Source organism: Trichechus manatus, unplaced genomic scaffold, assembly GCF_000243295.1.
Source record: "Trichechus manatus latirostris isolate Lorelei unplaced genomic scaffold, TriManLat1.0 scaffold00108, whole genome shotgun sequence".
Classification (NCBI taxonomy): domain Eukaryota; kingdom Metazoa; phylum Chordata; class Mammalia; order Sirenia; family Trichechidae; genus Trichechus; species Trichechus manatus.
This window is the reverse complement of record NW_004444044.1, coordinates 6,203,749-6,218,639: the sequence shown is the minus strand read 5'-3', so window position 1 is coordinate 6,218,639 and position 14,891 is coordinate 6,203,749. Positions and strand designations below refer to the sequence as shown.

The 14,891-nt window shown below is 38.6% G+C and overlaps 1 protein-coding gene across 1 annotated transcript in view; it reads right to left on the bottom strand.

Moving 5' to 3' along the window:
* Window positions 1–14,891, bottom strand: part of LOC101353331 (transmembrane serine protease 11F) — a 67,921-nt gene that overhangs the window by 38,142 nt on the left and 14,888 nt on the right. Inside the window, exons 4-5 of the mRNA XM_004383367.1 lie at window positions 11,346–11,464; window positions 3,591–3,655 (exon numbers count right to left, since the gene is read on the bottom strand). Coding sequence (XP_004383424.1) covers window positions 3,591–3,655; window positions 11,346–11,464 — 184 coding nt within the window. The remainder of the gene's footprint in view (window positions 1–3,590; window positions 3,656–11,345; window positions 11,465–14,891) is intronic.

Genomic DNA, 14,891 nt, shown 5'->3' with positions numbered 1-14,891 from the left:
GCTCTGGAGCCCCTCAGGAAGAAGCAAAGATGGCGCACGGAGCCAGGCACTCGAGCGAAAGGAGGGGGATTTGGCGAGAGGCAAGTGAGAAATCAAAAGAAGCAGAAAAAAAAGTAACACTAGCATCCAACAAACGGCACCCAGAGAGCCTCCCGCTTGGGTGTGTGGAATCCAAGCAGCCTGTGCTTCCCGGTCAAGAGACTGTGGCCGCGGGAAGCAGAGGAACAAACGAACAAAAGCCCCAGGATCCCACCAGCACGGTAGCCCAGACCAGGAAGCAGCTCCACACTTAAATGGAGCTCTGCAGCCCCTCAGGAAGAAGCAAAGATGGAGCACAGAGCCAGGCACTCGAGCGAAAGGAGGGGGATTTGGCGAGAGGCAAGTGAGAAATCAAAAGAAGCAGAAAAAAAAAGCAACACTAGCATCCAACAAATGGCACCCAGAGAGCCGCCCGCTTGGGTGTGTGGAATCCAAGCAGACGGCGCTTCCCGGTCAAGAGACTGTAGTCGTGGGAAGCAGAGGAGGCCGAGCCGGGGCAAAGAGGGCTGGGGGGTGGGAAAGCGCACACCGCAAATTACTGGTTGTTTTCTCTCCCGCTGGATGCTCCGTGAGGCTGCTTTCTCATACCCCCGTTTGCTGGTCTCTGATAGCAGTCCAAGACGGTGGATCTGTGCTGCGTTAGCTGGTAGGGGACCTCTGCATGAATCTCTCCTTGCTCTCCGTTCTCTGTCAGTTTTCTCACTCCATTTGGTGCTTGGCTGAGTTCTTTATCTCTTCATTTGATGTTTTAGGTTTTCAGGATTGTTGTATTCTCTGTTTGGCTTAGTTTTTCGAATCTTTGCTGTGGCGGGACGGCGTGGTGCTTCTGCCTAGAGCGCCATTTTCTCTCTTCTCCTCGAGTACCATATATTCTTGTTCATATGCTACCTCCTTAAATGGTTGAAGGTCGACCAATTGTTTTTGGTACAGTGACTCTGGGTATTCCTTCCACCTTCTTCTGATGCTTCTTGGTTGTTCAATAATTTGCCCATAGAATCCTTCAGTATTGCAACTCGAAGCTTGAATTTTTTTTCAATTCTTTCAGCTTGAGAAATACCACACATGTTCTTCCCTTTTGGTTTTCTAGCTCCAGGTCTTTGCATATTTCATTGTAATACTTCACTTTGTCTTCTCAAGCTTCCCCTTGAAATCTTTCGTTCAGCTCTTTTACTTCATCATTTCTTCCATTCTCTTTAGCTACTCTACATTCAAGAGCAAGTCTCAGAGTCTCTTCGGACATCCATTTTGGTCTTTTCTTTTTAATGACCTTTTGCTTTCTTCATTTATGATGTCCTTCATGTCATCCCACAACTCATCTGTTTTTCAGTCATTAGTGTTCAATATGTCAAATCTATTCCTGAAATGATCTCTAAATTCAGGTGGAATATACTCAAGGTTGTACTTTGGCTCTTGTGGATTTGTTTTAATTTTCTTCAGCTTCAATTTGAATTTGCATATGAGCAACTGATGGTCTGTTCTGCAGTCTTCTGCTGGCCTTGTTCTAACGGATGATGCTGAGCTTCTCTATTGCCTCTTTCCACACAAGTAGTCGATTTGATTCCTGTGTATCCCATCTGGCTCGTTCCACGCATATAGTCTCCGTTGATGTTGTTGAATAACGGTATTTTCAATGAGTAAGTTGTTGGTCTTGCAAATTTCTATCATGAGATCTCCATCATCGTTTCTATCACTAAGGTCATATTTTCCAACTATTGATCCTTCTTCGTTTCCAACTTTTTCATTCCAATCACCAGTAATTATCAGTGCATCTTGGTTGCATGTTTGATCAATTTCAGACTGCAGTAGTTTGTAAAAATCTTCAGTTTCTTCATATTTGGCCTAAGTGGTTGGTGGGTAAATTTGAATAATAATCATATTAACTGGTCTTCCTTGTAGATGTATGGGTATTATTCTATCACTGACAGCCTTCTACTTCAAGATAGATCTTGAAATGTTCTTTTTGATGACGAATATGATGCCATTCCTGTTCAATTTGTCTTTCCTGGTGTCATGGTTTGAATTATGTCCCCCCAAATATGTGCATATCAATTTGGCTAGGGCATGATTCCTGGTACTGTGTGATTTTCCTGTATGTTGTAAACCTGCCTCTATGATGTTAATGACGGAGAATGGGTGGCAGTCGTGTTAGTAAGGCAGGACCTGATCTACAAGACTAGATTGTGTCCTGAGGCAATCTCTTGAGATATTAAAGACAGAAGTGAGCAGTGAGACAGGGGGACCTCATACCATCAAGAAAGCAGTGCCGGGAGCAGAGCGTGTCCTTTGGACCAGGGTCCCCGTGCCGAGAAGCTCCTAGTCCGGGGAACACTGATGAGAAGGCCGACAGAGAGAGAAAGACTTCCCCTGGAGCTGATGCCCTGAATTTGGACTTTTAGCCTACTTTGACTCTGAGGAAATAAACTTCTCTTCATTAAAGCCATCCACTTGTGGTATTTCTGTTATGGCAGCACTAGGTGACTAAGACACCCGGCATAGTAGACCATATGATTATCTGATTCAAAATGGCCAATACCAGTCCATTTCAGCTCACTAATCCCTAGGATATTGATGTTTATGTGTTCCATTTCATTTTTGATGACTTCTAATTTTCCTAGATTCATCCTTTTTGCATTCCACATTCCTATTATTAATGGATGTTTGCAGCTGTTTCTTCTCATTTTGAGTCATGCCACATCAGCAAATGAAGGTCCCCAAAGCTTGACTCCCTCCAAGTCATTAAGGTTGATTCTACCTTGAGGAGGCCAGTTTTTTTTTTTTTTTTTTTTTTTAGAAGGCGATCACCATGTCCTTCTTCCTAGTCTGTCTTAGTCTGGAAGCTTAGGTGAAACCTTTCTACCATGGGTGACCCTACTGGTATTTGTAGTACTGGTGGCATAGCTTCCAGCATCACAGCAACACATAAGCCACCACAGAACAACAAGCTGACAGACAAGTGGTAGAATTATAATATATATATGCCAGTAAATGCCAAGCTTTTTGGAAATCATATAAAAAGCATATTCAGGATGGATTCTATTAATTTATTTAAGTCTCTGACAATATCAAGTTCAATTTATGTATATTAACTTACACCAGAGCATCAGAATAAAGAGGCATTAAAAATAATAATTAAAATGCAATGAGGAGAAAATCATAATCTGATTGTTGTGTAGGCCTAAAATAAGGACAATCAAATGGAACTGGCATAAGTTCTACTTAGCCCCTAGCTTAAAGGGCAGGGGGTGAGGGGAAGGCAAGGTTTAGCATCAGCCCTCCTCTTCTTGTATTTTTTTTCTCTCACAGAGCACATTCCTCTCTCACTGCCTCCCCGCCCCCAAGTAGTAACTAGGATTATCTTTTGTCATAGATCACTTTACTCCTCCCATTGTGGTCGGGAAATGGTTAAGTAATATAAACTGGGCTGCTCAATATTTATGAAATCTGTGTGTTGCTCCATGTTCACAAGGCCATTAGGGGAGCTGAGCAACTGTCTTTGTCAAGCACCTCATGTTAATGGTATTGGTTTAAAGTTGAAAACCACATTTACATACCTTAGTCTGATAACATAAGAGTTGATAAATTGGCTTTCTGTGGAGCTTCGAAATATCCTGGACATCTGATTAAAAAGAAAATATATTAATCTTAACAAAATTGTTACTCCCTGTCTTAAAGACTTGAGGCAAAGGCAAGGGTTTCAGTTTGTTTGAAGACATGTAAATGGCTTATTCACAATGGTAAGACAAAATCTATTCAACTTTGCTTATCCTCTGTAAGGAATAACAACAATAGCTACCTCATAGAATTGTTTTAAGAATTAAATGAAATAGTGTATATAATACCCTTTGAGGCATGTAATAAACTGTTGATAATTTCAGTTTTGATTATTGTCAAGTGAACTAAAGGTATCTGTGCTATTTTTTTTTAAGGCAACATCTTTATCTTTAAGAAAGCTGGCTGTAAATTTGCTGCATTCATTTCTGACTATGGCATCTCCTCTACTATTGATATTGATTTGCTAATTTCTTAAATGATTATACCACTACTAAAGCATTTGACATAATATATGACAAAATCTGTCCCGTGACACCCTTACATATTAGTCATCTCTCTATGACGTGCAAGCGTTCACAACTGGTAATAGGTTTGGGAATAAGTTTTACCACACACCATACTATCAGCATTTTCTTACTCAGCTTTTCCAGTACAAGCTATTGAAGAGTTTCAGATGCTTGGTGAACTGATTCCTTAAAAGGACTTGATTCCCAAAAGGGAGTCTATCTAACTGTTGAGGTAGTAACTTGGAGTAAAAAAAAACATTGTATTGAGAGCCAGAAGTCAGAAATTATAGGTCCACTTAAGTTTATATAAGGTCCATATCCACAGTAAATCTTCTCTTGCCCAATTACTACCTCCTCTGGGGAGAGAGACTATTGTCCCACCAACAACACCAGATTCCTTCCTCTCCCTGACTCCACTAAATTAGTAAGAACACCTAGTAGATTTTACCACCTCAATATTTAACCCATGTCCATTCCTTCAATCCCACTGCTATGGTCTATGATCAGCTTCTAAGCAACTTGTGCCTAGGCCTTTGCTGCAGCCACCTAACTGCACGTTTATATGATTCTATCCTATTTTCCTCCCCTCAGTTATTCTTCCACAATGCTAGCAACCAGAGTTACATCTCTAAAATAAAAACTTGAGAATATTATACTCCTGTTTCAAAACTCTCAATAGCTTGTGGATAATACCTATGTCCACCTCAGTGTGAGCCTCACAATTTGATCCCTTCATTGGTCCGTGCTTCCTCTTCCAAAACCTACTCTTTTATCTACCGAATTACTTGTTCTTTTCTAATCACACTAGAGTGGTTCACACCTTGGTGACTTTGCACATTATTTTCCCTCTTCCTAGAATACATCCCCCCACCCCCACCCAGGCAAATATCTTTAATGAAAACTCTGTTATTCTTGAGAAACTCCACTGACAACTAAATTATCTTTGACTGCCCTCCTCAAAGTTAAACACTCCTTCCTGTGCGCCACGCAAACAACTTGCACATGATTCTAATACAGCAGTTATCACACTAGTTTACAATGGTGTCTCTCCAATTCTAGACTCCAATCTGTGTGAGGGCGAGGAGTGTGCCTGATTCATCTGTGTATCTCCAGTGCTCAGCACATTCCCTGGCGAGCTGTAAACACTCAATGCATGTTCGATGAATAAATGTGTGGATGAATAATTGAGTAAATCAATTAAGAATCAATAATAGGGTAATGGAAAAGAGATGAAAATACATAATTTTGTTTTAGCTGCAAATCATGTAACCAACTGTAGGTAGAAATCTGACGCAAGGTGGGATCCAAAAGACCTCAGTGGTGACCCCATATGGATAGCTGTTTCAGGGCTTTGGGTCAGTAATGAATCATAATACTTCGGATTTCACTAAGCTATCTGAGCTTATTTCAGTTCTGTTTCTCAAGGAATAGGGAGAAAAGCCGATTTTAAGGTCTCCATCATTTTAAATAAATGTCCTCAGAAATCTTGAACTTGTACACATGATGGTATTTAAGGGAAGGATCGGGATTGTATCATATCAGAGTCCTTTATGTTAGCAGCTGAAGCTCTTAACCACTATGCCACCAGGGTTTCCAGAGTATAAGAAATAACTAATAATCTATTCAAATTAAAATATAATATTAACAATACCATGCACCCATGATGAGTCCACTCTATTTAACAAAATGTGTGGATTAAGGCATTGGGTTGATTCCCTTGTTTCTACTCATACCACCTATGAGGAAAATACTGTTATCATCAGTCTCATTTTATAGATGAAGAAACTAAGGCCCAAGACACTTAAGTAAACTTGTCTGAGGTGGCATAGTAAGTGGTGGTCCTGGATAAAAATCCAGGAAATCTAACTATAGATTCTGAGCCTTTAAGCACTGACTATAGGATGACATTGACAAACCTGTACCCACCCATTGCCATCGAGTAGATTCCAAACTACAGAAGCAGACTGTCACATCCTTCTCCAGGAGAGTGGCTGGCGAGTTTGAGCCCCCAACCTTTCGGTTAGCAGGTGAGAGCTTAACCACTGTGCTACCACGGGTTACTCAGTTGGTGGCAGAAGGAAGGTCTTGGGGGTAGGAAACTCTTAAAGAAGGCCCCAGATATATTTTCTCTATCCTGAATCCCATAAACGATAACCTCTTAGGAGATTGCTTTCTCTTCTTCTTTTAAGATTAACTGGGCTAAGAGAACTTTCCTCTCTCAGACACCTAATCATTGTTGTGACCAATTTCTGGGAAACTCTTCTACTTAGAACTCAGTAATGCAATACTTAATCCAAACTACAAAATTAATTTATCCTTCCCTTTGTACAGTCCAAACCTAAGAGTAGATCGTTTTACTACTTATTATTCCATTTAAAACAAGATAGTGATCAAGAGGCACCAGTCCCTGGAGAAGGACATCATGCTTGGTAGAGTAGAGGATCAGCGAAAAAGAGGAAGACCCTCAATGAGATGGAGTGACACAGTGGCAGCAACAATGGGCTCAAGCATAGCAATGATTGTGAGGATGGCACCTGACTGGGCAGTGTTTCGTTCTCTTGTATATGAGTTGGAACTGAATCGATGGCACCTAATAACAACAACAAAATGTCTAAGTTTATGGTAAAGTGCAAAAAAAAAAAAAAAATCACCTTAAAATCAAACATCAGTTGTAGTCCTTGGTGTGAATTCCAGTATTAAAAAACAAAATGATGTGTTTGAAGCAGTACGTGTGGCTCTGACTGAAAAGCCTGGTTACTGTCGTCAGCAAGCTTGAGCTTGTACCTGCCCTCTGATGGGAAATGTGTACAAATTAAGTCCTCAAGGAAGATCAGTAATTACTGAATACAAGCTAGGGAATCCCTTTCGAGACCCACCCATGACGAGAAGTCAGGCAAGTTCTGCAGATTTCCTGCTCCTCTCAAAGATTCACATACCAGGAGAGGGCGAATACACCAATAAATTTCTTTTCTTTTTCCTCTCCGGGAAGGCTTTCTGCTAGCCCAAAGGGATTTTTTCCTTCTTCTGAACTCATAAAATATTGATTGTTTGAGTCACACATTTGACAATTATATGTTGCACTGTGGCATCTCTCATATCATCATATCATTTTTTATCTAAATTTCAGTTTGTATTGTTTGTATTGTTGAGGAAGCCCCTTAACAAGATGGACTGACACAGTGGCTACAAAAATGGGCTCAAACAAACATACTACTGTAAGAATGCCACAGGATCTAGCAGCGTTTCGTTCTGTTGTACATATAGTCTCTATGAGTCAGAAGCAACTCGACAGCACCTAACAACTAACAACATTGTTTTCCATACATAAACTTCCATACATAAGCCATATTATAAATTCCTTTAAGGAAAGAACTATACTTGGCATTCTTCAAAGCCTTGCACAAAGTAGGTACTTAATAACATTTTCGTTAATTAATTGATTCTCCAGCTATAGTTAATTGTGAACACTGTGAAGAAAACAGCATTGAGAAGAAAAAAAATGCCGGCTTTTATACCCCTTAATGGCCCTTTCAATATACCCTTTCTCCTTCTTACTTTTTTGCCATCTATTTGTTCATTCAACACAATTGATTAGGAATCTCCTATATTTCAGGAACTGTGACAGACACTGGATAAAGCAGTGAACAGAAATGTGTGGTCTTGTCCTCACAGAGAGAGATAGACAATAATAAAAAAAATTACAAAAGGCAACTAGTATAATAAAGTAATATCAGGTAATGACTAGCGGTATATAATAGGGAAGGGTTCACTGAGGAGGTGACATTTAAGTGATGCCTGAAGGATAAGAAGGATTCAGCAGCAAAAAGAGTGGGGTCGGGGCAATGTTCCAGGCAGAAGAAACAGAATGTATAAAGGAGGGGAATGTGAAAATTGGAGGGGTAGTGAGAACCAGAGCATGCAGGTCCTTAGAGGTCTTGGTAAAGAGCTTCGACTTTATTCTTAGTACAATTGAAAGCCATTTATTAATTTTTAGCAAAATAAAACATGATCTCTTTTTAAAAAGATCAGACTGGTTGCGATGTAGACAAGGTATTAAAGATGACTAAAGTGGAAGTGGGGTTCCTGAGTGGTGCAAACAGTTCAGACGGTAGTCTCAATTACTGGCTGAAAGTTTGGTGGTTCAAACCCACCCAGAGATGCCTAGGAAGACAGGCCTGGTGATCTGCTTCGAAAAGGTCATAGCCTTGAAAACCTATGGAGCAGTTCTGTTCTGCACACATGGAGTCACCATGAGTCAGAATTGACTTGACAGTAACTGAAAACAAAGTGGAAGCATTAAGAATTGTGAGTTGCCCATATGAGGAATTATGCCCTGGATGATCTGAAGGACTAGACCAAAGGGGATTAACATCTGTAATCCCTTATCAAACAAGTAGAATTTTCTTTAGACATTTCTTAAAAGGCTGAATTCGCTTTAAAGATGATGAATTGTGACGAAAAAGGAATTAGAACAGATATTTGTGTTCTACTCAGATTAGATTTACTGGGCAAGTCCACGCGTTTCACAGCTTCTGTAACCGTTGACTAATAACAGCTGACACCTGCACTTCTCCAGAGGCTTGCCCTTGTCTGACCTGAGCATCACACCCAGTTATGCCTGGGAGGTTACGCTCCACCTTCCGCGGGCAGCCCTTGTTGGTAGTTCAGCCCCCTTGCCTGTAGGTGGAGCCACTTCTATGATACAATTTAGGCTCCAGAACTCCCAGAGAAATTGTGCTGAGGCTGCCCTTCTGAAACCATAGCTTTGTCTAGCTTCTTCCTCTGCCCTTTCCTGCTGCCCTCACTTCTTTACACGTTTCTCTTAAAAGCTCTTGATTAATAAACCTCTTCAGCAAGAACCCTCATCTCAGATTCTGCTTCTTGGGATCCAACCTACTCAGGGATAAATTGTTTGGAGCTAGAGAATGCTCTGCTCTGCCTCTGTTTCAATGTGTTTATTCTTTGGAAGATCTGTGAAGGCACATCCCCAATTTTCAGATGAGGTTTTTAAGCTTGTAGCCAGTAAAAGATTTAGTAAATGTAAACATCGATATTTTCAGAGGTAATATTTTATGTCTCCAAAAGTGTTTTTGCATTTCAAGTATTACTTCCTTGAGACAGAAAAAAAAAAAGAAAGGAAGGAAGAAACTTTAAAGATAGTTTCTTAAGGATATAGTATGATTCCATTTACATGAAGTTCAAAAGAAGCAAATTGAACAATGTAATATTTAGGGATACATACATAAATGAGAAAACTACGAAAATTATGATTTAACGAAATTCAAAGTAGGAATTTTGACCTCTGAGGAGGAAAGAGGGAGGCACATATAGAGGTCTCTGAGGTACTGGCAATGTTGTTTCTTAAACTGAGTGGTGGGTATTTAGCTATTTGTTTTATAATTGTTCTAAATGTTTTATACATTTTTAAAGTATGATATAATATTCCAATAAAAATGTAGAAATAAAAAATAACAAGACACATCCTTGTGAAGTTTCAAAAAACTAAAAAAACAGTTTAAAAGTTTATAAGAAAAATCAAGTCATATAAAAATTAAATACACAATTTCTCATCAGCTGTATTACTTGATACAGTAATAAAAATGAAGCAAGGCCTTCAATGTTCTGAGTGGAGATGGTTTTCAATTTGGAATTTTAGATCCAAGCTATCAATTGAATAGACTATAAAATAAAGATTTTTTCAATATTCAATAATTCAGAAATTTTACCATCCATGCACTTTTTTTTAGGAAGTTACTTGAAGACATAACTCATCATATCAAAGAAATCATGGGATACAGGAAACAATGGATCCAGCACACTAGCACAGTCCTATCCTACCCCAGGTTTACTTCTGTGAGGTAGACCTAGAGAGCAGTCAGTCCAAATTAAAGCAGGAGGCATATGGTTTTAAGAAAGAGAAACTGAAAAAATAAAGATCAGGGCCTTGCAAATATCTGAAAATATGGGAAAAAAAGGAGAATCTATTCAAACTCAACTCTGGAAACATTCTTCTTTGAATCTCATGAAAAGTATTGAACATATTTGTAGAAAACAAAAATACTATTGTTATATGAAAAACACTATTTAAATGGCTATGAAAATGAAAATAGTATCTATTTTGTTGTCAACATTCAGATTCAACCAATATATAAGTATAAAAACAGAATAAAGTACAAATATTTCTCCATGTTGTTAATTTTACATAGAGAGGAGAATATAATGAGGGAAAGGTGGGAATGCTAATGTGTTTATCTTTTAATTAAGAGATAGTGTCTACTGATGATGGTAAAGAATCATATTACCAAAGTACCCTTTCTATAGAGCTGTTACATCTTTGTTCCAGAAGTAACTCTCATAGCTTAAAGGGGTACACTCTAAGCTAATATATTGAATTTGCTAAACAAATACATAGTCTCCACAACAGTGCTCTTCATGGGTCAAGAAATGGAGGATTAATTTTTCTATTTGCCTTTCTGCTATAATAAGGGTTTAGCTTGCATGCTATACTTTAAAAATTGTATATACCTTGATAAATGCATAAGTTATCAAGGAAACCATGATATTTAAGAGATATAACTAAATTTAAGGGGTCCCTGGGTGGGCCAAATGATTAAGCACTTGACTAGTAGCTGAAAGGCTGGCTGTTCGAACCCACTCATAGGTGCCTTGGGAGACAGGCCTAGCAGTCTGCTTCTGAAAAGTCACAGCCTCAGAAACCCTATGGAACAGTTCTACTCTGCACACATGGGGTCCCCATGAGCTGGAATAGACTCAATGACAACTAACAACAACAACAACTTAATTTAAGATTGATATCAGGAATAAAATTAAAATATATGAAATTATATTTTATATAACTAAGTGCTTTCAAAAACAAAATAAACAAAATGATACGGTGAATGTGGCAATACTATGCTAAAAAAAAAAAAAAAGATTCAGGAAAATGAACCAAGAAACATAAAATCAAGACTTATAAATAGAGAAAATATTTGTTTGACCAAAAATTTTCTTAAGTGATAATTAGTTGCCTGCTCTAACCTAGTACATATATAATGGTGTACAACACTATTCTAAATATTTTACATATATTAAATTGTTTAATCTTCACAGTCATCTGACCTAAGTACTATGTTATAACCATTTTACAGAAGAAACTGAGGCACAGAGAGGGTAAGCTCCTATAATGAGAACATTCAAAATGAGGCAGAAAGACTCATTCATTAACTTTAAAAATGCTATGGAGCTTACCATTCTCTCAATCTGATGACTCCTTTCTATAAATTCCCTTGAAGTTTTCACTGCATATTTTTCTTCGTATTTGATATTTGTGACTTTAAAAGAGGCAAGGTAACAGAATGACTTATTATCTGAAAGATAAAACAAACGAAAGATCCATGGTTAGATGTAATCAGTTCCTTGTCCCTCATCCCTCCCCCATGCCCAGGAAATAGGCTTACTATAACAAAGTTTATTTCTACTTAATACAAAAATTATAATGGATATTTTAAAAAATATTTGGTAATTTTATAATTGTAGCCACCTAAAATGGAACATCCAGGCCCCAAACTGTATTTTTGGGATACCTCATTTATAGATATTTACCCATAAATCAAAATTTTCATACAATTGGACATGTAACATATAATGGAAAGTAAATATTAACAGCAATTGCTCCACAATGAGATATCACTTCAAACTCACTAAGATGGCTATGATATATAGCACAATTAAAAAAAAACAATTGCTGAATATCATATGAAAATGATCAATTTCCTCAAGAGTTGCTAACATAGGTATATAATAGCTAAATTGCATTATAAGGATACATTGAACAGACTGTCAGTTTTTCTTGCTTGCTATTGCTGTTGCTAAGCTTGCTTAAATAGAAGTCTGTATTTACTGTTTTCATTTTCTTTTTTCCCATTTAATTTTCAATTCTCTGACATCTACCCCTAACACACCACTGAAATTATCATTGCCAAGAACAACAGTCGTAACACATAATGACCACCTTTTTTTGGTCTTTTTTTTCTTCCTTAATTTCTTTACAGCCTTAATTATGCTCCCTGGAAGCCTTATCTTTGGCTTCATGAAGCTAGTCTTCTGATATTCTTTCTTCCTCTTCTAGTTTTCTTCCTTCCTTCTTGGCCTCTCCTTCCCAGGAGAGAGCTCATTTGCACTCCCACCCTTAGCATCTCCAAGAGTCTATCCTTGGCCCAGTCATTCTAAGCACTACTTCTGGGTGATCTTAACTGTGATGACCTCAACCATCAACTATTTGTTGATGACTCTAAATTTTTATCTCCAGACCAGATCTTTGTCAAGCATTCCAATTCGGTATCAACTAACTTCAAAAGACTATTTATTGGAAGACATCCAATATGCACCTCAAAGTGAAATAATCGTTTACCTCTTCCTGTATTCAAACCTGCTCCATGTCTTATATCTTTATGAACAGCTTCATCATCTATGCAGGCATCCAATACTTGGCTTCTTCCTCATTTTAAACATCTAACTAGTCTTTAAGTCCTATCAATGTAACTCATTTAATATCTTTTTAATTCCTTACCCCACCCACAAAAGGTACTTCTTTAATAAAGATCCTGATCAACTACTCAGTTGATGTCTATCCAAAGCAAAACAACTGTAGAAAACAAAAAAGAAGTCCCTCATCCATACTCTCAATCTTAATTGCTGTCATAACCATCTACTTCATCACCCAAACTAGGTATCTTAATCTTCAGTCTCTTTCTAATTAATCAGCAGGTTCTGATAATGTTATCACCTAAATCTTTTCAATCCATCCTGTATTCACAAATCCCACTACCTCTAGTGCGTGCTCTAGTTCATGACCTCGTCATTTCTTGCCTAGAAAAGTGTAACAGCTTTCTAACTAGTATCCCTGCCTCCAATCTATTTTCCTCAAATCTATTCTCCACATGGTAGCCAGAGTAATCTTTCTAAACGGCAAACTTGTTAATATCATTAGCCTCAATTAAATCATATCCATTATTCTCCATTGTCTATGGGAAGGAGTCTCATCTCTTTAATACGACTTACAAAGGTTTTCCTTGCCCTAGATTCTGCCTACCTCTTCAGAATATTCTTTGCCACATACCCCTTAGGATTTATGTTGCAAGTAAAGCAAACTGTTTGCATTTGTCTATATTCACCATGCTATTATCTTTCCCTAGGACTTTGCTCATGCCACCCCATTCGCTTGAAGTGCCCTTTTCCCGGAATGCCCTTTCCCCAGACCTCTTCATTACTGAAATGTCTTCACTGCTCATCAGGGGACATCTCTGAAACATCCAGGCTAAGATAGAAATTTCAAAACTGTGATGCTATAATACTCTGTATAGAGCTGTGCTTTACACCTGCCACAATATAATAATAATCTATAGATTCTAGTCCATTGGAATATCTAGTCCATTAAATAAATAACACAAGAAATTGTTTTTAAAGTAATCCCTAAGTAGTATAAAAGAATTTAGGGAATTATAAATGTAAAACGTGAGAAAGAGAAAAGCATCCCCTGACATCAAGCAGCTGGCCTGGTACAATAACCTAGGCCTTGGTGTTCTGCTATTGGACATAACAATTTCACAGAACATCAACATCAGATAAGGCTACTCTGTGACTGTAATAGATCAAGACAAAATCAAGATTATTCCATAAATATATATGAAATCAGAAAAAAACAAGAACGGACTTCTGGGCAACATGGCACTATAGACAGAAGCACCATGCTATCCCTCCACAGCAAAGATCTGAAAAACTAAGTCAGAGACAAACATCAATCCTGAAACCCTAAGCATCAAATGAAGAGATAAAGAACTCAGCCAAGAACCGAATGGAATAAGAAACTGACTGAGAACATAGAATGAGGAGAGATACATGCAGAAATCCTCTATCAGCTAACACAACACAGATCCACCATCTTGGACTCCTATTGGAGATTGGCAAACAGAGGGTATGGGAAAGCAGCTTCACAGAGCTTCCAGCAGGAGACAGAACAACCAGTAACCAGTGATATACGCTTTCCCACCCCCCACCCTTCTTCACCCCAGCTCAGCCTCCTCTGATTCCTGCGGCCACAGTCTCTTGGCTGGGAAGCACTGGCTTCACCCTGATGCCACTTGGATTCCACTCGCCCGCACTGGCCGGATCCCTGAATGCCATTTGTTGGCTGCTGGTGTTGCTTTTTTCTGCTTCCTTTGATTTATTCCTTACTCTCACCACGCCCTCCACCCCTTCTCTCAAATACCTGGCTCCGTGTGCCATCTTTGCTTCTTCCTGAAAGGCTGTGAAATGCCACTTGACTGTAAAACTGCTTCTGGGCCCATGCCGCCATGCTAGTAGGATCCCTGGGGCTTTTTGTTTGTTTGTTTGTTTTGATTTGTTTGTTTTCTTTTTTCTTTTCTCAGCTTGAGAGCCCCCTCTAGCCAAGCTGTAAATTGTCCTCTGAGGACTGCCTTTGCTGTGTCCCAAAGGTTTTGATATGATGTGTTTTCATTCTCATTTAATTCTAGGAATTTTTTGATTTCATCTCTGATTTCTTCTATTACCCAGTGGTTTGTAAGCAGGGTGGTATTCAGTTTGCATGTAATTGTTTTTTTTTTTTTTCCTTGCTCTTCCTGTTGTTAATTTCTACCTTGATGGCATTGTGGTCAGCGAAGATACTTTGTATTATCTCAATGTTTTGGATCTTGTTGAGGATTGCTCTGTGGTCTAAGATGTGGTATATTCTGGATAATGTTCCATGTGCATTGGAAAAGAATGTGTACTTTGCAG